This window comes from Hemicordylus capensis, chromosome 2 (genome assembly GCF_027244095.1).
Source record: "Hemicordylus capensis ecotype Gifberg chromosome 2, rHemCap1.1.pri, whole genome shotgun sequence".
In the NCBI taxonomy this organism is placed as follows: Eukaryota; Metazoa; Chordata; class Lepidosauria; order Squamata; family Cordylidae; genus Hemicordylus; species Hemicordylus capensis.
Window position 1 is genome coordinate 222,772,708 of NC_069658.1, and position 25,297 is coordinate 222,798,004.

The following is a 25,297-nucleotide window of genomic DNA, read 5'->3' on the forward strand; positions in this document are numbered from 1 at the left end:
GAAACCGCTGGGTGAGGTCATCAGGAGATTTGGTGCTGGGTGTTATCAGTATGCTGATGACACCCAAATCTACTTCTCCTTTTCATCTTCAGGAAATGGCACTCACTCTTTAAATGCCTGCCTACAGGCAGTAATGGGCTGGATGAGGGAGAACAAATTGAAGCTGAATCCAAGCAAGATGGAGGTGCTCATTGTGGGGGCTCAGAATCTGAGGAGTTAGATCTTCCTCTTCTGGATGGGGTTACACTCCCCCAGAAGGAGCAGGTGCGCAGCTTGGGAATACTCCTGGACCCAGGCCTCACCCTGGTTTCTCAGGTGGAGGCCATGGCCAGGAGTGCTTTCTATCAGCTTCGGCTGATTCGACAGCTGCGTCCATTCCTTGAGGAGGATGACCTCAAAACAGTGGTGCACCAGCTGGTAACCTCCCAGCTTGACTATTGCAATGCGCTCTACGTGGGGCTGCCTTTGTACGTAGTTCGGAAACTTCAATTAGTTCAGAATGCGGCAGCCAGATTGGTCTCTGGGGCAACCCGGAGAGATCATATTATGCCTATTTTGAAACAATTGCACTGGCTGCCGATATGTTTCCGGGCAAAATACAAAGTGCTGGTTATTACCTTTAAAGCCCTGAACGGCTTAGGCCCAAGTTACCTTAGTCAGCGCCTTCTTCTGCGTGATCCCCACCGCACATTAAGGTCATCTGAGGAGGTTCGTCTCCAGTTGCCACCAGCTCGTCTGGTGGCGACTCGGAGGCGGGCCTTCTCTATGGCTGCTCCGGGGCTGTGGAATGCGCTCCCTGCGGAAATCCGTAATTTGAATTCTTTATTAGCCTTCAGGAGAGCCCTTAAAATGTATTTGTTTGGCCTGGCTTTCCAGGGTTTTTAAATTCTAACCTGATTTTGGGGCTTTTAATTACGGTAACTGTTTAATTGTTGTTTTAAAATGTTTTTAAATTGTTAATTGTTGTTATATTGTTTTTAATTTGTTTTAACTTTTCATTGTTTTAGTGGCTTGTTTTAATTGTAAACCGCCCTGAGCCATTTTGGAAGGGCGGTATATAAATCAGATAGATAGAATTTATTATTATTATTATTATTATTTATTCTGTTTCTATACCACCCTTCCAAATATGGCTCAGGGAGGTTTACACAGAGAAATAATACATAAATAAGATGGATCCCTGTCCCCAAAGGGCTCATAATCTAAAAAGAAACATAAGATAGACACCAGCCACTGGATACTGTGCTGGGGGTGAATAGGGCCAGCTACTCTCCCCCTGCTAAATAAAGAGAATCACCATGTTGAAAGGTGCCTCTTTGCCAAGTTGGCAGGGGTTTATGATCTACTGTAAGTATTCTCAACCCTGGGTCCCCAAATGTTGGACTACAACTACCATCATCCATTGTGACTAGAGTTGAAGCAAGTTGTAGCCCAACATCTGGGAACCCATCGTTGAGCACCAGCTGCAGGGGAGTAGTCATAGGAGAGAGGGCATGCCCTCAGCTCTTGCCTGTTGGCTTCCCAGAGGCATCTGGTGGGCCACTATGTGATGCAGGATGCTGGACTAGATTGGCCTTGGGCCTGAGCCAGCAGGGCTTTTCTTATGTTCTTAACCCTTCATCTACTGTGATTGGCATTGGCTCTCCAAGATTATGGGAAGAGAGATATCCCTACAGCCTTCAATCGACCGGAGAGTAGGGATGTGTGCACGCACATCTGCCATTTCTGGTACAATGCTGACCAGGGTTGCAGGGAGGTACGCTGCAGCCCTGCACTGACACTTTTGGGGACAGCACTGGCTGGGGTAAGGCAGCGAGGCAGGTAAGAGCACCTTCCCTGCCCCTTAAAGGGACCCTCCACCTCTGAACCAGCTCGAATGCCAGACTTACAAACCAGTTCAGCACTCCAGAAAAGGAGCGCTGAACCAGTTTTTGTGCACATCCTGGATGGATTGCTGAGGATACAGTGAAAGAAGAGTTCTCCCTAGAACTCATGTAATTGCTGTGGCCTGACCAAGAGAAGCAAATTAGTGGCTGAGCAAGTTGAAGGAGCTAGGGATATGTGGCCTGGAGAAGAGCAGATGTGGATGCTTGCTGTCTTCAAATATCTGAAGGCCTGTTGCACTGGAGAAGGAGCAGGCTTATTCTCTGAGGACTAGAACCAACAGTTTGAAATTACAAGGCAGTCGATTTCTGGCTAGACATTAGGAGGAATTTCCCAAATGTGAGAGCTGTTAGACAGAGGAACAGCCTGCCTCACACCATGATGGGTCATCTTTGCTGGAGGTTTTCAAGCAGAGGCTGGATGGCCACCTGTCAGGGATTCCTGGACTGAGCTTGGAGGTTAGACTAAAAGACCTCCAAGGTGTCTTCCAACTCTAAAATGTTATCTAATACTATTTCAGAGAAAAAACAGCAGGTCTGGAACCCAGGATTATGAGAAATGCTGGGAAGTGCTGGTTTTGCTTAGGCTGGAGAAGAGAAAATGAAGGTGAGATAGGAGAGTTGCCTTCAAATATCTGGAGGGCAGATAAAAATTAGGAACACTAGAATTATAGTCAGACCAGTGGTCCATCATGCTCAGTATTGTCTACACTGACTGGCAGCAGCTCTCTGAGGTTTTCCCAGTCCTACCTGGAGATGCTGACAGGGAGTGAACCTGGGACCTTCCGCATGGAAAGCAGATGCTCTGACACTGAGCTACAATCCCATCCCTGACGGGAAATATCTTAGAGCAGATAGTGCTCACATGTAGTCACCCACCCAAACCAAGGCAAACCCTGCTTAGCAAAGGGGACAATTTATACTTGCTACCACAAGATCCGCTCTCTAAATTATGAGAAAGTCGATTCAGGTTAGACATTAGGAAGGGTTTTCTGACTGTATAAGCTTTTGGGTGGTGGAACAGCCTGCCTCATGCTGTAGTGGGCTCTCTGCTAAGGGTTTCAGGGGACTGGACCAGAAGACCTCCAAAGTCCCTTCAAACTCCTTGAGTTAGAAGGGGCCTTAGGAGCAGAATCTTTTTTTCCCACCATCTTGGTGATAGGCCAGCAGGGCCCTGTGTGTTGCACAGTCCCTTTGCCAATGTCCTCCTTTCTTTCCTTTGCTGCAGGGGCCTGTAATGTCAACCACCAGAATAAAGCCGGCTACACGGCTCTCATGTTGGCTGCGCTGGCGGCTGTGGAACAAGAAGATGACATGGCTGTTGTCCGGAGACTCTTTGGAATGGGGAATGTCAATGCCAAAGCCAGCCAAGTACGTGTTTGTGAGTGGGGGTGAGGAACCAGCAACTTTCCAGCAATGAAAGCAACTCCCCCTTTTCTGGGAGCAACCATAAGCCTTCTGTGCATACTCAGAAGCTTCCTTGCTTCTCATTTTGTGATGTGCCAAAAATGTGCGATCAATACAAAATGAATAAAGATAGAAACGTTACCTTTCTATAGCAATATTTGATAGCTTTTAAAAATTGAGTGCCTTCAGACCCATAGCTGGGGGGTTCTAGGACAGAACTGCTCCCTTAAATTTCTCTCTACCCAATTTCTTTATGAACAAATAACTTAAATAACTGAATGCTGCTGGCACTTAGGACTGATAGGGGCCAAATAAGCTGCCTCCGTACTTTTTTCAGACCCCCCTAAATGTTTAGGCTGGCTACTGGCCTGCCTTATTCTTTTGTTAGCTACTTTGAGTTTTTCTTTGGAAAGAAAAGCAGAACAAATATGAAATAAAAATTATTATTTTTATTTATTTACACAATCAGACAGGTGTTATTGACTGGTTTGTTTTATCCAGACATCGAGTCCTTCCCAAGGACTTGGGATGGCTGAATTTTATTGTCAATGTTGTTGCTGTTATAGATATCGTCGCAGAATATAGGCTGTTCCCAGTAAAGTTGCTTTTTGTAAAGGCTGGTGGTGATTTCTGTGTCCCCTGTGGTGTTGAGGTGCTCTTCAAGGTCTTTTGGAACTGCACCCAGGGCGCCAATTACCACTGGGATTATTTTGGTCTTTTTCTGCCACAGCCTTTCAATTTCAATTTGTAGATCTTTGTATTTGGTGATTTTTTCTATTTCTTTTTCTTCTATTCTGCTATCCCCTGGTATTGCTATGCTGATTATTTTGACTTGTTTTTCTTTCTTCTCAACTACAGTGATATCTGGTGTATTGTGTGGCAGATGTTTGTCTGTTTGTAGTAGGAAGTCCCATAATATTTTTACATCTTCATTTTCTTCAACTTTTTCAATTTTATGGTCCCACCATTATTGTTGTTGTTGACAGGAATTATCTCTTGTCTGTGTTCCAGGCCGGCCAAACAGCCTTGATGCTTGCAGTCAGCCACGGAAGGCAGGAGATGGTGGAGGCCCTGCTGGATTGTGGGGCAGACATTAACCTTCAGGATGAAGAGGGCTCCACGGCACTCATGTGTGCCTGTGAGCATGGGCGGGCAGGGACCGTTAGACTCCTCTTGTCTCAGCCTGCCTGTGATGTTTCCATCGTGGATAATGTAAGATCTGATCCAGAAGCAGATTGCTCCATTCAGTCACTGAAATGCAGGGTTATTGGGGCACATGGCCTTTGCTTTTCTACAATTTCAGGCTTCTAGTCACCAAATACACACACACACACACACACACACACACACATATATATATATATATATATATATATATATATATATATATATATATACACACAAAGAATTTTTGCTTTTCTTTGCATTACAGCAAAATCCAGTGAGTGGTGTCCTGTTTTCCCCACTGAGTGCCAATCCCAGAGGCAAAAGAGCTTTAGATGAACAGCCTGTGTCTTGGCTCTTCTAGTCCCATCGCAGACTAGTTGATGATCAGAGACATTCACATGTCTCACCACTGACATAACACTGTAGTACAGGCTGCTTAAGCTGAAGCATGAACTAGTACTGAGGTTCCTAAGGTTGCTTATTTATTCCAGGCTTTTAACTGAAGTTTAAATTTGTTTTTACTTATTTATTTATTTTTATTTATTTAAGATATTTTTATACCGCCAAAAACTTACATCTCTGACTTAAGTTTTATTGAGACTGTTTATCTGTTATGAATTTTTAACTGTTATATTGTTTTTATATTATGTTAACTTGTATACCGCCTGGAGATTTCTATATCAGGCAGTATAGAAATATGGTAAATAAATATTTATTTTAAAGTATTTATATTTTGCCCCTCCAGTGCAATACTATGTGGGGAAGCTCACAAAAATAAAGCATTTTTTAAAAAATAAACCTTGGACCTTCTGCATACAAAGCAAATGCTCTTCCACTGAGCTATGGCCCCACCTGCAAAGCACTGGGCAGTTTAAAATCAACTAAAACAGATTGAACTAAAAACCCACCAGACTGTATTAAACACTTCAGAAACTTGAAGGTATTTTTTAAAACCCTGATAGGACATATAATGCAAATGAGAGCTTGGGTTCACGGATGCTGCTGAACTACCACTCCTATCATCCATGACCAAAGGTCATTTTGGATGATGGGAGTTGTATTTAGAATGTGTTTTCTGTCATAAGAGCTTCTCCATCTCTGCCTGTCTTTAAAAAAAAAAAATTGCTTAACGCACCTGTTTTCAGGCATTTTGTTAAATCTGTTTTTAAATATTCTCTTTTGTTTAAAATTGCTCTACTCCACCTTGGGATGTTAAGTGGTTTATAGACATGATAAACATCTAGGGACCCAAGCTTGGGAACCTCTGGACTAGAGAATTACATATTTCTTTCTAGGGAAGCTTTCCAAATTCTGAATTTCTTTCTAGATTTTGGTGTTTCAAACTACCTGACCCAAATGCTATTTTATTTCCAGTGCTGTGTCCTCTTTGCCAAAGTTTCCCATACATTACACACACACACACCTCTTACATTCTCTCTGTGTATTAATAAAGTAATGCAAAGTGAAACATTGTACTTACCTGAAGAGTCAATTCTCAGCAGGGATACAGAGTGCATCCAACGGCAGGTTTCTTGTCATCACTAGCTCCTAGACAGGATTAAATCAAAACCAAGGGCCCCAGGGCAGCCTCCTCCTTTGTGAGTGGAAGGAGCTTCTCCTGAAAGCCCCAGTTCTGACTGACTCGGCCAACGGTGCATAGGGTACAAAAACCCGGATAAAGTTAATACATTAAGAAACAGCAAACAGATAGTCAAGAGACAGGCAAACAGAGAAAGCCTGAAGAGTACCTGGCAACTGCCAAGAAATAGACTACTGTCTCCAAACAAGAAATCGTTATAAATGCAGACAAAAAACCACTAGCAGAGAGAAGGGTGGGGCGGATGCACTCTGTATCCCTGATGAGAATCAACTCTTCAAGTAAATACAATGTTCCATTCTCCAGTAGAGGATAAGGTGTGCATCCAACAACAGGATCCACTGGGAGGGCCTCTCTCTGCATCCTATGTCTTTGCCACCTGCTGAAGAACCTGCCTGCCAAAGGAGGCATCAGCAGACGACATAGTGTTAATTTTGTAATGTCTCACAAAGGTAGGGCATGACCATGTCGCTGCCCTACATATGTCCAGCAATAGCACGTGTAAAAAACGCGGCCGAAGTAGCCGCACTGCGCGTTGAGTGTGCCACAAGGCCAGATGGAGGAGGAACTCCTGCAAAGGTAGAGGCCTGAGAAATGGAAGTGCGAATCCACCTTGACAAGGAGGAGGAAAACACCTTTTTACCCAATGAGTAATTACTAAAGAAGATAAAGGAGGACTCCGATTTGCGAAACTGCTTGGTCCATTTTAGGTAGACCCTAATGGCCCTCCTAAGGTCCAACTTATGCCACAATTTTCTTTAGCGTTAGCTGGGCCAGGACAAAAAGACGGGAGGAAAAGCTCTTGCAACCTGTGAAAAACCAAATTTATCTTTGGCACAAAAGAGGGATTGGTACGTAACAAAACATACTTGGGAAAGATCTGGCAGAACTCTTTCCTGACCAACAATGCTCCCAGCTCAGATACCCTATGGGCCGAAGTAATTGCTACTAAGAACAATACCATCCAAGACAAAACACTTCAGATCTATGGACCTCAAAGGTTCAAAGGGACAAGTCATGCTTGCTACCACAAGACCAGCTTTCAGATCCAACCACCCCGGATCCGGATGTAGGACCTGCCCTTGATGTAGGAGATCTGGACTGTGAACTAACACTAGTGGTGGCTCTACTGACAGTTGCACCAGGCCACTTAATACCACCTCCACTCTACAGGATCTTATCTTTTGGATCACCTTGTGTATATTGCCTGGGGTGGAAAGGCATACAAAAGGCCGCTTGGCCACCTTTGCATCAGGGTCTCCAACCCCACTGCCCTGGGGCTGTAAAATCTTTAAAAAAAACAACCCTCAAGAGTTTGTTTGTTGGGGAGGCAAACAGGTCTAGAGACATTTCCCCAAACCTTTGGCATAAGAGTGCAAACGCATAGTTGCTTAACACCCATTCCCCTTGATCTACATTCTGGCAACTGAGCCAATCTGCCAGGACATTTTCTATTCCCTGGACATGCTCTGCCGAGAGTGACAGAAGGTGCTACTCTGCCCACTCCCAACAGTAGGCTGGCTTCCACCATGAGCGATTTTGTCCGAGTTCCCCCCTCTGCTGGTTGTATTGTCCGTCCAGACAAACACATGCTGTTGGGCTATGGCAGTCTGAAACTGCCCCAGAGATAAGCGAATTGCCTGGAGCTCCAGCCAATTGATGGAGTGATCTTGCTCCTCTAGGGACCACTGTCCCTGCACCAATAGAGACCCACAGTGACCACCCCACCCAAACATACTTGTGTCCGTGGTTACCTGGACCTTGTCCATAGGAAGAAAATGGACCGCCTGGTCAAAGAACGGGGACTCCACCACAAGAGAGACCCCCCTGATCGAGTCGGAAACTGGAATCAGGCCCCATGCCCTAGTTGCTATTCTGTCCTGAAATGGCAGAAGCGCCCACTGAAGGGTTTGAGAGTGGAATCTCACCCAAGGTACTAGGTCATAGCATGTGACCATACTTCCAAGTAGATGGACCAGAAAGGCCAAATCCAAAATGGATTGGTTCCGTCCCTTTAGGGTTGCATGAACTAAAGACTGACGCTGGACAGATGGAAGGCTTGCTATACCACGAAGCGCATCTCTAGACACTCCTAAGTGAACCAGTTGGCACGAGGGGGACAAAGAACTCTTGTCAAAGTTCACCACGAATCCATGCACTTGCAGCGCCCTTATGGATGTCTCCACGTCCATCTGATCCTGGTGAAAGGAAGACGCTCTTATGAGAAGATCATCTAGTTATGGGTACACATGAATGCCCTTGGTCCTCAAATGCACCACCAGTGCCACCATTATTTTGGTAGATGCCTGTGGCGTGGATGACAAACCAAAGGGCAAAGCCTTGTACTGAAAATGGGGGGCACCATAACAGAATCTCAGGAATTTTCTGGAATCAGGGTGAAAAGGCACATGGAGATATGCCTCTGTTAGGTCCACTGATGACAAGTGGTCCCCCTTCTGAAGTGCCTCTAGGATAGACCGCAGAGTCTCCATGCGGAACTTGTGTTTCCATATGAAGTCGTTCAGATGTTTTAGGTCCAAAATAGCCCTCCATCTGCCATTGTTTGGGGGCACCAGAAAGAAAATTGTAAAGATGCCTAAACATCTGTGTCAGAGGGACCTCCTCTATGGCCTGGATGTCCAGGAGATGCTGGATAGCCTCCATAACCAGGCTGTGTTTTGACGCTTTGAGAGACCTTGGCGAGGGAATGAATTTGCTGAAGGGTAGAAGGGTGAGCTCCAGGCGGTAACCGTCCCTGATGGATTCCAGAACCCATTGATCTGATTTCATCTGCACCCACACATTGGCAAACATTTGCAGATGGCCTCCAGCTGGAGCGGAAACAGTCATTGGGACCGATGAAGATGCTTAAAGCCCTTGGCAGTCTGCTGATCCTTGGACTGAAAATTATCCCTGGCTTGGCCCCTACCCTGGCCCCAGTGGAAACAATCTTGTCTAGGTTGCCCCCTGGCATGAAAGGGATGAGAATTCTGAAAGGAATTGTTTGGCGGAATGTTTTATGTTCCTCTTTGAGAGACAAAGAGGGCATGGCCTTCTTCTTACCTTTCATTTCAATTAGAACAGGATCCAATGCTTTCCCAAATAACTTCCCTCCTGCAAAAGGAAAGATGCCAAGTTAGACCTGGTCTACCTTCCAATTTAACCAGAGGTGTCATCTGACACATCTGCTGCCAAGGCACATGCAGCCAACTGCAAGGTGTCCAGACTGGTATCTGCCACATACAAGGCAGCGTTACACAGCTTATTAAGCCCTTGCTTCAAACGCGGGTTACCATGAGGAACTAAATCAGCTAGCTTCTTAGACCATATAATAGAGGCCCTTGCAAACAGGGAAGTAACCATAACTGCCCGCATAGACAGAGCTGAAGCTGCGTGAGATCTATGTAAGAGAGCGTGGCAACGCTTGTCCTCAAAGTCCTTAAGGAAGTCACCCCCATCTTTTGCCAACACTGTTCCACTTACCAGTGCTGCCACTGGACCATCAATAAGAGGAACTTTCAATAGTTCCATAACATCCTGGTCAAATGCACACAAGCATTTCACGCAGGCGGAAGGATTATTATTAGCCCCTGGGGCCTTCCAGTACTTTTTCACACAATGCATGATCCACTTGTGGAACTCTCTGCCACAGGATGTGGTAACGGCCAACAACCTGGATGGCTTTAAGAGGGGTTTGGATGACTTCATGGAGGAGAGGTCTATCAATGGCTACTAGTCAGAGGGCTGTGGGCCGCCTCAAGGGTGTGCCTCTGAGTACCAGTTGCAGGGGAGCAATGGCAGGAGAGAGGGCACGCCCTCAACTCCTGCCTGTGGCTTCCAGCGGCATCTGGTGGGCCACTGTGCGAAACAGGATGCTGGACTAGACGGGCCTTGAGCCTGATCCAGCAGGGCTGTTCTTATGTTCTCCTGAAAAGCTTTCTTTAAAAACTTTGGGCAGGGCATACAGAGACTCACTTCCCCCACCCAAGTGTGGAAACACTTGAGGCTCCCCCTCATCTCCTTGCCTCCCACCACTATCAGTGGGTCCCAGTTTCAACACTCTACACATCTTGTGTAAAAGAACACTAAAATCGTCTTGTTTTAAAAGCCTACTGGTAGGCATAACACTGCATTCCGGCTCTTCCTCAGATAAATCTTGCCATTCCCCATCCAAAATAGGATTTTCCGAAGCAGAGGAATCATCCCTGACTGGACTACCTAAGTCAGGCAGCAAGGGAGAGTTGGACTGACTCGGTATGGGGTCCCTGGGTGGAAAGTCAGGCATCTCTGGCAGTATGACTCTCTGATTTATTCTCCCTGGGCCACCCCTACCTAACTCCCAGCCACCGCAGCTCATTTACAGAGAGTCGTTCACCATTCGGGCCACTCATGCCCGAGAATTCAGCACCCACCATATCACTCACCACCGTGGATTGAAGTGCCGCGGCCCCAGGATTCCCCATGGGGTCCCCAGACTGAGCAGAGTCTGGACCAATGACACCCAGCGGGGCTGCTGCCGGCGGCACGGTCAAGGGTGCCTTTGATGGAGCTGCATTAGGCTCGGGGAGCTGCAAAATGGTGGATGCGATTTGGACAGGAAACTCCGCCAGCACTTTTGCAGGCTGTTGCTGTCTCACAGCCTGGATCTGCAGGCACTCACTCAGAGGCGCTGCGCCCACAGCGCCTTTCTTAGCCTTTTTCCTTTTCTTTTGTTTGACGCCATCCGCCCCTTTCAGGGGCTTAGACTTTCTGGTGGCTTTGCAATGAACGATCTGCGGTCGCGAGCTTCCTGCTCTTTTCTCATCCGGGGAGAGTGACGGCACCGGGACTTTACTTTTCACTCAGTCCCCAGCCCCCGCCGGGACTATCGGGGCATTCTTTAAAACATCATTCGGAGCGTCTGAAAGAGGGCCCTCCGAAAGGGAACCTCTGAGCATGTCCCCAGTATATGCCAGCTCCATGAACTATTCTTGGCGACGAGGGAAAGGAGTAGAAATTGGCCAATATGCAACAGAGAAAACACGGAACGAACAAGATGAAGGGAGGGGGGGCGGGGAGGGGAGGTGAAACCACAGGATTGGTAACACACGATGGAGCTCCAAAAACAAGGCACAAAATTGATTTACAGACTCACAAGGACGAAAATCCGACAACGTGTTAACTCCTTTCCCCCCTTGCACACAGCAGAAAAGTAGTAGAAAGGTACATTGGTACTCACCGTGAAGGTGTCTTCTGGCTGGTGTAGAAGAGGTCACCCAAGCTTGGGATTACATCCCCCCCACATGCTCCAAAAGGCAGGAAGTAGTCATACTTGAAGATCCTTAACCCAGTGCATGTGGGCGGATCTCCTCAGTGCTTAAAACAGCTCAAGCTACGGAATGAAAACCACAGAACACAACAGAGAATATACAACAATATACAAACAATAATGCAGAGAAAGACAGAAAAACTGTCCCCCTACAACCAGATCATCAGCTCCAGCCTAACACAACCCGGGCGGGCCTTGGGTGACCTCTTCTACACCAGCCAGAAGACACCTTCACGGTGAGTACCAATGTACCTTTCTCGGCTGGTGTAGGAGGTCACCCAAGCTTGGGACATACCACAGCACCAACCACGGGAGGGAAATACCCAAGCTGGAGCTACTGACCCGGAAGGACCTGTTGCAGGACCCTCCAACCAAATGCTGCTCTGGCAGCTTCATGTTCATCCAACTTGTAATGCCTTGAAAATGTAAAAGGCAACGACCAAGTAGCCGCCTTGCAAATCTCTTCATGGGACACCGGTGAAGATAACACAGTGGAAGTGGCTGCCGATGTAGTTGAGTGCACCGTAATCTGACCAGGCACCGAAAGTTTCTGGGCTTCATACAACATCGTAATGCATGAATGAACCATCGAGCAATAATGGCTGAAGAGACCTTGCATCCCATCTTAGAAGCCTTAAAGGCCACAAAAAGAGCATCTGACTTACGAAAAGCCTGCGTCCGGTTGCACTCCTTCTCTGCAGGGTGACGAGCATCTGGACAAAAAGAAGGTAATTAAATGACCGCCTCACGATTAAACTGAGACTTTACCTTAGGGATAAACGAAGGATCCGGGATAAGTCTCACAGAGTCCTTAGAGAAATTACACAAATTACTCTGAACTGACAGAGCCTGCGATTCAGAAACCCTCCTGGCTGATGTTACAGCTACTAAAAAGGCCACCTTCCAGGACAGCATCTGCAATGATACAGATCAAAGTGGTTCAAATGGCGGAAACTGCAGACCCCACAACACAATATGCAAATCCCATGACGGAAAACGATGGCAGACCAGAGGAGACAACAAAGCTGCCCCCCTCAAGAACTTGCGTAGAAGAGGGTGCCACGCCTGAACAAACGCTGATGAGGAAACAACATCTGGATCAAGCACGCCGCCTGGTGCTTAAGCGTGTTGGGCTTCAGACCAAGCGCAAGGCCATCCTGAAGAAAACCTAGTAATCCCCTCAACCTGCACTTGTCCAGCTGTAGGGAGAGCTTTGCCGTCCAGTGCAGAAAACTACGCCAAGTCGATTGGTAAATCTTGTTGGCTGAACACTTTCTAGATGCAAGGATGGTAAATCGGACCTTGACACAGCAGAACTGGATGGTCTGGCAAACTGAGTGGATGACCTACGGTCAAGTCGACGATCTCGGAAAACCAAGGCCCTCTGGGCCAAAAAGACGCAATCAATATCAGGGATGCCCGGAAACCCCGCAGCTTCCTGAGGCAACGGGAGAGCAGCGGCACTGGAGGAAATGCATTCAGCAGACACGGAGGTCATGGCACCGATAGCGTATCCGTCTCTTCTGCCCCCAACATCGGGAAACGTGAGTAAAACCTCTGAATCTTGGCATTCTGAGGATATGCAAACAGGTCTATCTGGGGACACCCCAGCTGCTCTGTGAGCCACCTAAATATTTGAGGGTGCAGGCCCCATTCTGCCGGCTGGATCTCCTGCCGTCTTAGCCAATCTGCCCGAACATTGGAAATTCTGTTTACATGATGGTCCAGAATGGATATTAAGTTGTTCTGTACACATTAAGATATTCCTTCCCTTCACCAAGGGCGTGAAGGCTCTTAGGGCCAGAAAGACAGCCCACAGCTCGAGCCAGTTTATGCTATGGAGCAACTCTTCCACCGACCAAAGACCCTGGGCAGAACTGTTCCAACAGTGAGCCCCCCAGCCCGATAGACTGGTGTCCGTCGTGACCATCACTCTCTCGGGTTCTATGAACAGCTTGCCCTTGTCTAGGTTCCCCGGGCCGTCCAACGAATCGACTCGCGAAGAGACACCTAGAGAGGAATGTTCTTGTCACGTTTGAGGGCAATCCTGTGCTGGTAAAGGAGGAAACCCCACTGTAACTGGCATAGATGAAAACCTCGCCCAAGGCACCGAGACCATAGCCGCCACCATGAGACCCAACAAACTTGCTAGATTGAGAAGGCTGGCCCACAGTCTCGAAGCAATCACACGAGCCAGTGACGTTAAGACCCCCATCCGATCCTGTGGCAGAAACAGTTTGCCTACTGAGGTATCCATTACCATGCCCAAATGACGAAGGCTCTGTGTGGGCATCAGGTGACTGTTGCCCACATTTATCAGAAACCCATGCGCACGTAACACAGACATTGTTCTGGACAGAGCCGACTGAACTGCCCCTTCTTGAGCAAGTTGTCGAGGTAACAATACAGGTGGACCCCCTCAGTGCATAAAGTGGCCACTAGCAGACTAGAACCTTCATAAAAACTTGGGTGGCTGATGAGAGACCAAAAGGAAGGGCTCTGTACTGATAATGCCTCCCCATGTAGCAGAAATGGAGTATATGTCGACTGCGTGGATGAATGGGGATGTGTAAATAGGCCTCCTGGAGATCTATTGGAAGTCATGTAGTCGCCCATCTGCAATGCCTCTGAGATGGTACAAAGGGTTTCCATCCTGAACCTCCTTTTTATCACAAAACGGTTGACTGGGCGTAGGTTGAGAACTGCCCTGGCCGATCCGTCCTTTTTTGGCACCTTAAAATCACAGAATAGATGCCCTTGCCTCTCTGAAGAGGTGGGACCTCCTCTATGGCCCCTATAGCCACCAGATACTGAATGGCCATGGACAACCCCTTGTGCTTTTCCGGTTTCCCAGATCTAGGGGTAAGGAGGAATCTGTTTCCTGGGGGGCTGGCCAGCTCCACTTCGTACCCGTGTAGGCTAATGGAAAGCACCCACCTGTCGATGGATTCTTTCCAAAACAGTCCAAATGGCAGACCCCCACTTTGCCTGAGTGGGAGTCAGGACTGCTGCTTGGGGGCCCCGCTGCTGGTTTCCGAGAGACTGATGGTTCTGCTGAGTGAACCCTTGCCTGCCTTGGCCTCTGGATCTGTTCCACTGCGATCGAAAAGGCCTAAAAGGCTCCCTCTGACAAACTGAGGTCTAAACGCCCTGAAGGTTTGCATCGGTCTATGATTAAAACTCTTGTCCTTCTTCCTAGGAGCTGATGGCAGAGCCCTGCGGTTATCCTTAGTTTCAATGAGGACCTCTTTCAGGGCCTCATTCCCAATTAGCTTTCCCCCCAGCATAGGGAACAGCAGCTAATTTAGCCCTAGACGTATTATCAACTTCCAAAATTTTAGCCATATGTTGCGTCTTGCCAGGACACCTGCACTGACCGCACGTGCCGAGAACTGAACACTGTCCAGAGTAGCATCCGCTGAAAAGGCAGCCGCCCTCTGCAGACGAAGTAGCTTACGCCACATCTTAGATTGATTAGTGGGAGGGTCATTGGGTAACTCGCCAATCCACAAGACCGATGCTCTAGACACCAAGGACACAGTGGTGTCAGCTCTGATGGCCACTGCTCAAGCCTCGTGGGCCCTGCGCAGTGCAGATTCTGCTTTTCTGTTTTCTGGCTCCTTAGAAGAGGAGTCCCCATCCTTGGGTACCGCTGTGATACTAAGTAGGGCCCCGAAGTGAGCAACCGTAAGTGGCACCTTCAGCAAGTCCAGAGTCTCCTCCTCAAAGTTGTACAATTTGCAAGCCAATGTCAACATACGCTTTGGGCGTCGCAATAGCTGCCCATTCCTCCTTGATGGTCTTAGTAAAGCCCTCAGGTATCACTGATTTAATCTGCGGTACCTTAGCCTTAGGCAGCACCAAGGAGCCCTTGGACACAGGAGAGATCTGTTCCTCTGTAACTGGCTACAGATCAAGCGCAGCCATAGCCTGGTTAATTAGTGGCTGAAAATCCACCATAAGAGAGAGCCTCTGACTGTGTAAGTTTGCAGCAGAGTCCTCAATCATCTCCCCCTCTTCCGAGGAGGAGGGCCCCTTGTCTGGGTTGCCCAGCAATGTCTCTGACCCACTGACCCTGGGTCACAATAGATCTGGGGAGTCCTCTCCAGACTCATCTGAAGACCTCCCCCTACGCAAGGGCACAGAGTCCTGGCGTATAGCCACCCTGGGCTGCTTAGCGGGCACCGTCTCCTCCTGAGAGTCTGAGGGCGACACATGGATCACAGCCTGCCTTGCAATGCCTTGCAGGCTTCCGTGCTTTAAGCGCCGCTGCCAGTGAGACCTGAACGGCCTCCTGAATCCAGCCCTTTGCAGTGGCAGCATCAGGGGGAACCCCCACATTCCCTGTAGGAGTAGGCCCTGAGGGAGGGGCCACATAGGGGGCATCTGCACTCACCTCCTCCCCTCCAAGCAAGTCCCGATCTTACCGGGGGGAGCTGTTCATGGCCTTCTGAGTGCTCTGGCGCCCCATCCACGGGCTCAACACCGCCTGCCTCATCATCCTGCACGTCTTCCCCGTCTGATTCCGACAGGCTCTGGGGCGGCCACTCCTGCTGATGTTCCTTTCAGCGTGGCCCCAATACTCGCTGAGGCAGTCCTCCTCCTGCACGCCCAACTGCTAGGGAAAGGAGTTGGGGGGGGGAGGCCAAACATCACAGGCTTACCTTGCTTGCGCTGCCAGGCGAAAGCTCTCTCACCAACGGGGCCTCCTTGTAGGGAAGCCTCCAATTCTGGTGCCGCCACTTGTGTCCTGCTACGGTGGATTGCTGGTGGCATGGATTGCGCCCAGTCTCCTCACCGGTATCTGGCCACCAACGGGGCCTCCTTGTCAGGAAGCCTCCGATTCTGGTGCCGCCACCTGCGTCCTGCTTCGGTGGATTGCTGGTGGCATGAATTGCGCCCAGTCTCCTCACCGGTATCTGGCAACAGAGAGGACCGCTGTGGCCTACAGGCGCCAGCAAGGTCATCTGATACATCTGCCATTTTCCTTACAGGATTTGCGCAGTCCCGAGTTTTTGGCGGGAACAGGCGCTGATGGGTGGATCTCTCCCTAATAGCCAGGAGTCCGAAGGTCTTTTTAGCGGACATCGGCCAAAAGGTCGGCAAGAGGTGAGGTGAGGTAACGAATAACAGAAAGGACAGTAGAAGAACAGATATGAATTTTTTTTTTTAAAAAAAATTAAAATTATTATTATTATTTTTTCTTTTTTCTTTAGTAACTAGAGAGAACTAATAGTAGTAGAATACCAGGTGAAGAATAGATTGGAAATAGTCAAAAACAAAAGGAATATAAGCAGAAGAAAAGAAGAGGCCTAGTTAACTAGGCCAAAGCCAGCGAGCTGTAATGTGAGTCTTCTGGAGCAAAGGCAGGAAGTAGAACTGGGGAGATCCGCCCACATGCACTGGGTTAAGGATCTTCAAGTATGACTACTTCCTGCCTTTTGGAGCATGTGGGGGGGATGTAATCCCAAGCTTGGGTGACCTCCTACACCAGCCGAGAAAGGCTGAGATCGCCCACAAAAGGAAACAGTACAGACTGCAGAGCAAGACAGGACCAGAACTGGGTCAGATGGGGCAGAGCAGAAGGGGTAGAGGACGTGCTGAATTTTGATTGGCCCTGTCACGGAGCATGCAGAGCTTGACAACCCATCACATGATGGATGCCCTCCCCATACCAGAAAAAGAACCCTTCACAGTAAGTCTACCAATGTTTCTAACTCCCTTGGATCGGGAGGCCTCCTGTCTGACCTCTCAGAAGACCGGGACCGTGAACGGACTGTTTGGGCTACAGATAGCAAGGCTGATTTGGCACCAGCATTCCATCACACACTGTCTCCCCTATTGCAGGAACTCAATAAGCCCTTCTTCTGCAAGACCATATTACGCAGCCATTGCTGCACATTGTTTGGGAGAGGCTGATCTCCAACGAAGAGCCCTTCGCAACCCTCTTCCTTGTCGTCCTCGAGGAGGGATGGAGCAGAGGGGTATCTCCTACCTCTTCGGAGTTCCCCCAACTTGTGGCAGGCAAAAGGACGGGCAATGCCAAAATGGCTCTGTGCGAGCTGCTCTCGGCTGGTGCCGCTGAGTGGCTGTGATGTGCCTGATCCCTCTGCTGCCTTCTTTCGCTTCTGTGGCAGCACGGCCCAGAGCCCACATTGTAACTCATGAATGGGTCCAGAGGAGGTTGCTGCTGTTTTGGAGCAGTCTGCTTCAAGATTGACATGCTGGTTGACATGCTCCTTTTGCCCCTTGATTGCTCAGTCAGGATAGGGACCTAGGGGAAGCTTCCCTGAGCAGTATTTCAGATGTTCTAAAGAACGAATTAGCTGGCCAGAGAAGAAGAAATTTGAAGAGCACTGAGGCTACCCTGCCTTCTTGGAGCAAGACAGAGTGGAACTGGGGCTTTCAGAAGCTCCTCTCATAAGGGAGGGGGCTGTCTGAAGCCCTTGGTTTTGATTTAACCCTGTCTAGGAGCAAGTGATGAGGAGCAGCCCACTGCCAAATGCACTCCTTATCCTCTGCTGGAAAAAAGCAATTATAGCTAAATACTCAATGGTCTGGTCCAGACAAGTTTGATCTAGGTTTAATGTGAATTACCCACATTAGGACAACTGTGTGAACCCATCTAGGGTGGAAGTCTTGGGTTCATCCCAAGCCATTAACTATCTTGGCATGGGTTCACACAACCACATGAATGTTGGTAAGCCACATTAAGCCTAGGTTTGAACAATTGTGTGGAGCAGGTCAATGTTGCCTTCTCTGCCTTATTGAACTTTGTTGTATTTGCAGGATGGCAATGATGCTGTTTCCATCGCACTGGAGGCTAGCCATCGTGACATCGCGGCGTTGATATCCAGCCACCTTACGCAACTGGCAACACCATCTCCAGTAAGTTGCATGTTCACTGCTCAGTCTTGACACTGGGAAACAAACCCCTCATCTTCCAGCAATTGTGCTGGTTCATTCTTGTGCACACATGCCCTCAACCAGTTAATTCTTGCCAGAACTTTATCTGTTGTTAAATTTGGTCCATGCAGCTGGAGCCAGTGTGGTACAATTGATAGTTTGTTAGACTTAGATCAGGGAGACCCAGGTTAGAATTAGAGCAGGGATTCCTAACCTTGTGTGCTCCTGTGTAGACTACAGCTCCCATAATCCCCAACAACAATGGCCATACACTTAGTGTTACAGGAGTTACCATCCAACATCTGGGCACCCTAGGCTGGAATCCCAAATTAAAAGGAAGAATGCCTATTAACAGTGAAATTTAAATGGAGACTGCTTCTGAATGCAGATGCTCCCATCTCAATGCCAGTTGTATGGGTGAAGTAGAAGTAGTGTTAAACTGCATGCTGGATTCACTATTCGATAACAACTGCTTTTCAAATGCCCTGTGTTAGGCCCTTGAACAGCTGGACTTGGTTTGCCTTCCTCCTGGGCCATGGAAGTGGGATGGAAATTTACCTGACTGATGACATTTTCTTGATTTTAACACAACCAGTTTAACAGCTGCTATTTCTTGTGTCTACAGGATGCAAAGATCCTCAGCAGTGAGAGGAGCCAGCTCTAGAACCCAGATTCAATGTGGGCCCAATCCACCAGCCAAAAAGCTACACTTCCTGTTAAAGACGGTGCACAGCCCAGGGCATGGGTGTTGATGTCCAGATGAACCCTTTTGTGGGAGAGAATAGATCCCATTCCCAGTGCCACAACTGAACTTAGCAGTTGCCTTCCCCTAGAGCAGGGCTGCACAACTTGGGCTCTCCAGCTGTTCTTGTACTACAACTCCCATAAACCCCAGCCACAGTGGCCAAGACAGGAATGATGGCAGGTGTCATCCAATGAAGTTGTGCAGCCCTACCCTAGTCCTCACAGAAGTGGTTAACCTGTCATTAGTTACCCTGTATGACTTCAGTCTCACTTTCCCCCCTTGCACATAGTAAACTAGCAAACGCTAGAAGTTTCCTATTATTGTGCCAGGACACCCACTCATGCAAGTTTTTCCATCTGCAGTCTGAAGTGACAGGCTGGACTCTCAAATCACCCACTTCACTGAGGATTAGACATACCCCCATGTATGCCAAAGCCCTGGATAAGGGCTTTGGGGCATAACCCCTTATCCATGCTACACTCCCTTTGCTTCTTCCTCCGGTTTCCTTAACATTACCTTGCCCACATCTTTCAGTGAGAGCAGGTGGGTGGGACTCCACTCAGAAGGGATCTCAACTCTGATCTCTGCACCAGCCAATTCACTCCAATAGAAGAACCACTCAAGGGAATCCAGCACAGGAGACCGTGCACAAAGCGACTTCTTTCTTACAATATGATCTCACCCTAATAAAGAGCCATATCTCTTTACTGTTGGCTTTAAAATTCTTATGTACAGGGAGGGCAAAAGGGAAAGGGGCTATGCTCTGCATGCAGAAGGCCCCAGGTTCAATACCTGGCAGCATCTTCATGTAGGGCTGGGAGACACTCCTTCCTGAAACCTTGCCAGTTAAGGGTAGACAATACTGACCTAGATGGACAAATGCTCTGATTATAGAAGGCAGCTTCCTTTGTTCCTAAAGTGCCAGATTTCAAACAACCAATAAAGGACCATGAAATCTGAGCTTGCAGCTCTCCACAAAGGCAGAAAATTGCCACCCACATTAAACTATCCAACTTATGATTTTGTGAAGCAGCAACTTAATTGCTCCTAAAAGGACAAGCAGCAATGCCTGTATGCTGCAGAAGGACCTACTTACTACTCTTCATGGTACTGGAAACAAAGTTTGGTCTAGATGACGAGGGCCAGAATAGTAGCCATCAGAATTTTCCTGATGGCTGTCTAGCAAATAGAAGTTAATTTCATCGCTTATCCCCTTTAATGACCATTCCTAGTTTGGTATGAGCTATATAAATATCGGCAAAGCTGGTGGGGAGAGCGGAGACTGGGGCTGGGGGGAGAACCAAGGCCCAGCCACAGTGGGGAGGAGGAGGCAGCTGGGCCGCCAGGAAAAGGAGACATTGGTAGGAGGGAACGGGCCAGCTTGAAAGCTGGCCAGAAACCATGGGGGGGGGCGCGGGGCGGCAAGGGGAGACTGGGGCAGAAGGCTTGGGGGGGAGTGTACTATCACACAATTGCTCTGTGCAGGATCAGCTAGTATATATTATATTTCTATACAATATAGATGTTGAAGCTTGTATTTGGGCAGGTACAAAAATTCTTGTTCCTCTAAATTCTGTGGGTAACAATGAGGCATGTAGGCATAAGCAAATTTTCAGGTTGATACTATACCCACTGGCAAGAAAACATTTACTATACGGCCATATTTTTACAAAATCGTTAAATATGAGTGTCAAACATGCACAACGTCAGTAACAGAATCTATGTCAAAGAATTCCAGTTCTGTTAGCAAGATTTTGCATGTTTGACACTCGTAATTACAGGTTTTGTAAATGACATGTTTCTAGTCTGCTCACTCCATTCAAGGATTGCCAAACATTTGCTATCACTCTTAAATTACCAATCACAACTGTGAGTCCAAGGGGGAAAACACAGAAAACTTTATTTCAATGGCATCCAATGTCTCGTCTCTGTAGTATCACAGGTCACATCCTGAAGGATTTTTATCCCATCTGGAAAAAAGATAACAGAATTTTACTCAGGTGTTCCCTCTGCAGGCTGCAGTAAATGCTAAGAGCTGACAAGAAAAAGAGGAGCTCTTAAATGCTAGATGAGCTCAGTGGGATGGCTGGGCGGGGGTGGGGGGAGGCAAGAAGAGGAAACAAAAGAACCAGAGTCACACTCACCAGACTACGTCATGGGGGTGGATTAGCGCAACCGGCGTGCCTCACGCTCAGACTCCAGCAGCGTCAAGACATCTCCTTCTCGAACTGGGCCTTTCACATTGCGGATGATGGAGCGGCTGGTGTCATCCATGAATTCCACCCGGACCTGCAGAGAACAGAGAGAAGGAAATTAGGGGGGGTTGGGCTGTCGCTTGCGGCAGAGCATCTGCTTTGCATACAGAAGGTCCCAGGTTCACTCCTCGGCAGCATCTTCAGGTAGGGCTGGAAAAGATCCTGTCTGAAACCCTGGAGAGCCACTGCTACTTGGTATAGACAATAGTGAGCTAAACAGACCACAGGTCTGATTTAGCAGAAGGCAGTTCCTTTGTTGTTTTAGGGAAGGGCTGTATCTCAGAAGAGCATTACTTTGAAAGCAGAAGGTCACAGGTTCAGTACATGGCATATACTCCAGGTGGCACTGGGAGAGAGTCCTACCTGAAACCTTGGAGAGCCAGTGTAGACAGTAATAAACTATATGGACCAAGGATCTGACTCATTATAAGGCTGCTTTCTGTGCTCCTAAGAGGCAGTAGATTAGCAGAATGAGCAGAACCAAGCTCTCAGCCTGCCCTGTAACATCTGAGAAAGAAAATCCCCCCAGTTCTTCCAACTCTATGCTGCTAAGAGCCAGTTGTCAGGTCTATCCAACCAAGGCCACCCAGGCCTGTCTGAAAGCCAGGGTTAAGGACATCTGAAGTGTTCTCCTGAAAAAGATTCCACCCTCTTCCTTCCCAGTGGCCAGACAGATGCTTCTAGTAAGTCCAGACAAGTAAGACAACAGCCCTCTTCCAGTTGTCTCCTGGGAATGGTAACTTGGGTATGTATTGCCCCTAATCATGGCAGTTCAATTTCACCAATATGGCCGAAAGCCCTTAATAGACCCCTCTTCCTCCATGCGTGGTGTAGTGGTTAGAGTGCTGGACTAGGACCGGGGAGACCCGAGTTCAAATCCCCATTCCGCCATCATACTAGCTGGATGACTCTGGGCCAGCCACTTCTCTCCCAGCCTAACCTACTTCACAGGGTTGTGGTGAGAAGAAACATAAGTATGTAGTACTTATGGGCTTCTTGGAGGAAAAGCGGGATATAAATGTAATAAACAAACAGGCCTAATCCCCCTTTAATGCAAACTGGTGACTTCTTAACAAGGTTCTGAACTGGGGGCAGCCTTTAGGTTAAATGGAGAACATTTGAACAGGTCAGCAACAGTTGCTGTTAATGAATGATGAGTGCCCTGCAGGATAGCGGGGCACAAAAATACCACTCTCTCCCATGTGAGCTCCAGAAGCAGTATTCAAAGGTAGTCTGCCTCTGATAATGGAAATTCAATTTAGTGGCTGAATTGCTGATCCATTGTTCTTTCATGACACTTGAACAGACCAACTTGAGTCCATCCAGCGTAAGCCACAAGATTCCCCAGAAGTTCCATTCTGCTACAGTGCTTAATAAATAGGCAAGGATATATCTTCCTCCTGTGTCCAGTTTGGTTCCAGGTTGCACTTCAAGATGTAGACACATTGAAATGGGTTCAGGAGAGCAATGGAAATGGTCATAGGTTTGGACAATAGGACCTATAAGAAAAGGCTGAAGGTGCTGGGCCTGGAAAAGAGAAGCTTGAGGGGCTACTTGATAGCACTCTTCAAATCCCTGAAAGCTTGTCCCTTAGAAGGGGACTTGTTCTCCGATTCTTCACAAGGCAGGACTGGATCTCATGGACTTGATTTATGCAAAGGTATATTTTGGTTGGACATTATCAGAAGCTTCTTAATGCTGAGAACATGGGTTGATGATGGCCTCAGTAAACTGGGGGAGGTTGGGGTCTCCCTCTTAGGGAATATTTATTTTATTAGTATTATTAAAACTTTTAGCCCTTCCAAAAGGCTAAAACACTATTAAAATCAATTAATAATTAAAACAAAAATTATAAAGCATTAAAAATAATTAACAATTAAAAACATCGTAAAACAACAATTAAATAATCAGAAGAATTTAAAAACAAGTTTTAAAAAGCTGAGAAAGCCTGGTTGAAGAGATGTGTTTTCAGGTGTTTTTTGAAAAATGCCAGAGCAGAATCCCCTTGCTTGGGGGATGCTGTAGCTTTAGATTTTCTATATCAAGCAGGGGGATTCATTATTATTATTACTACATTTATATCCCGCTCTTCGTCCAAGGAGCCCAGAGCAGTGTACTACATACTTGAGTTTCTCTTTCACAACAACCCTGTGAAGAAGGTTAGGCTGAGAGAGAAGTGACTGGCCCAGAGTCACCCAGCTAGTTTCAAGGCTGAATGGGGATTTGAACTCGGGTCTCCCCGGTCCTAGTCCAGCACTCTAACCACTACACCACGCTGGCTCTCATGTACATGTACATTCATGTACATGGCCTCCATGTACATGCACATGGCCTCCAAGACCACCTTGATGATTCCACAATTTCTCCATGCATTTAATTAATCACCTTTTTGAACAAGACATAAAAGTCCACACAAGCACAACACAAGGGGAGAGTTACCTGTAATAGGGATTCCCAGAAGTTGTTTACTATAATTTCCATCAACCCCAGCCAAATGCCACTGCAGCTGATGATGGGAGTTGCAAACACCTGGGAATCCATATTACAAGGGGCTCCCCACTCACTCACGCCGCATGCCTTGTAAGCAGAAGCCTCCAAATTATTTGCCAAATCCCCACCCTTCCCAGAAGCTCAGCGAGAGCCCACTTTCACCAAGGAAGGAGAGAAAGACTCGCCATCAACGAAATATGGGGTTCTTTGGGTCCCAGAGATTGCTGGACCACAACTCTCCCAATATTGTTAGACAGGAGCTCCCTGCCGAATGGCATGGTGAGGAATGATGCGAGTTGAAGTTGACAAAGTGTGCGGAACTAAGATTGGAAAGACCTGTTCAAGATAATCAGATATATAATTACCACCAAGAGGGAAAGGCCTTCCGAGCATGCACAGGGCCCCACTCTGAGCAGGGCTTGGGCCCCAGGCCTTGCCTTCCTCCTTGCAATGAAAGCAAACACGAGCGTACCTCCCAAAACTGTGCAGAGTGCACTAATAAACATGCTGAGGCTTCTTCTTTGCCTTAACAGTGGTGACAGAAGTGAAAGTGCCTCCGAGCACAGACAGAGCAGTAATGATAGACGACCCCCTTAGAATGGACTAGGTGCGTAGATGGACCGCAGCACCGCCTCTTATTCCCTTCCTGCCATCACGGTAACCAGGTATTATGGCAAAGAGAGGCCCTTAATGGGCACAGAAAGCGCTTAGAAAGAGGAGGAACAGTCGCTCTCTCTTTATCTTGGAAAGGGGACCCCGGAGATATGCATAGCGCGCCTCACCTGGGTGCACTGGCCCTGCGAGCCAGTTCGGCCCAGCACTTTGGTCACACGGGCGAGCTTGATGGGCTGCACGCGGCTGGTATCCATGGCGGAGGCTAAGTGGAAAAGAGTCACGTGGCCTCGCCCGGTCCTTTACATAGGCAGCCCAAGGCCCCGCCCCCAGCCCGAGACTTCCAGCCATTGCTGCTCACATCTCGCGGGATGTAGCTTAATCGACCTCTCGCCGAATGCTCTTTCCCACAATGCCTTGCGCCAAAGTGGCTTTTTGAAAGTTGTTATTCAACTAAATAAATAGATAATTGATTTTCCTGAAGCTCGCAGAGGTCCAAACTCCTTTTCTGTCCTCCAAGCATGATCTGGCCAAAGAGTCTCCCCCGTCTTTCCTTCTTCTGTGGCGCTCCCTCATGAAAGCGGTGGACTTCTTTTCCCAGGCATCCTCCGTGCGCACCACGGACCTTTCTTGTTCCTCTCAACATCCTCAGTCCACTAAGTGTCTACAGCCTAACCTAAGCTTGTTTATTTTGGCTCTGTCATAGTCGTATCCTTTTAAAAAAGACACAACTGTACCACTGTTTACCATTCATAAGAGGTTTTATCATGTTGTTTCTAGTGAATTAATTGTGCCCAATTATTAGGTTTGTACGGTTTTTACAATTTATGTATCCATTCAGATATATAAACCACTTGTATTTTTTTAAAAAATCTACACTTCCCGTCACGCACCACGCGACTCGATTGCCACTCTTGTCCTTTTCCC

General features: G+C 47.8%; 2 protein-coding genes across 7 annotated transcripts in view; one reads left to right on the top strand and one right to left on the bottom strand.

Annotated features, from left to right (window-relative positions):
• KANK3 (KN motif and ankyrin repeat domains 3) overlaps positions 1 to 19,720 on the top strand; it is a 54,998-nt gene extending 35,278 nt beyond the window's left edge. For 5 of the 6 annotated variants that reach the window (XM_053292763.1, XM_053292767.1, XM_053292768.1 and 2 more), the window contains exons 8-11: positions 3,112 to 3,254; positions 4,302 to 4,502; positions 18,152 to 18,250; positions 18,894 to 19,720. In XM_053292763.1, the coding sequence (XP_053148738.1) occupies positions 3,112 to 3,254; positions 4,302 to 4,502; positions 18,152 to 18,250; positions 18,894 to 18,932 (482 nt within the window). In that variant the 3' untranslated portion in view covers positions 18,933 to 19,720. Of the gene's footprint in view, positions 1 to 3,111; positions 3,255 to 4,301; positions 4,503 to 18,151; positions 18,255 to 18,893 lie in introns of all 6 variants that reach the window. The other variant, XM_053292766.1, reaches the window with a different exon arrangement.
• Positions 19,721 to 20,887: 1,167 nt separating this feature from the next.
• On the bottom strand, positions 20,888 to 24,696 carry RPS28 (ribosomal protein S28). The gene is made up of 3 exons (XM_053301807.1): positions 24,541 to 24,696; positions 21,158 to 21,302; positions 20,888 to 20,983 (listed from the first exon to the last, which is right to left on the bottom strand). Exons 1-2 carry the CDS (start codon positions 24,625 to 24,627, stop codon positions 21,180 to 21,182), a joined length of 210 nt encoding a protein of 69 aa, XP_053157782.1. The 5' UTR covers positions 24,628 to 24,696; the 3' UTR covers positions 20,888 to 20,983; positions 21,158 to 21,179.
• Between the last annotated feature and the right edge of the window lie 601 nt (positions 24,697 to 25,297).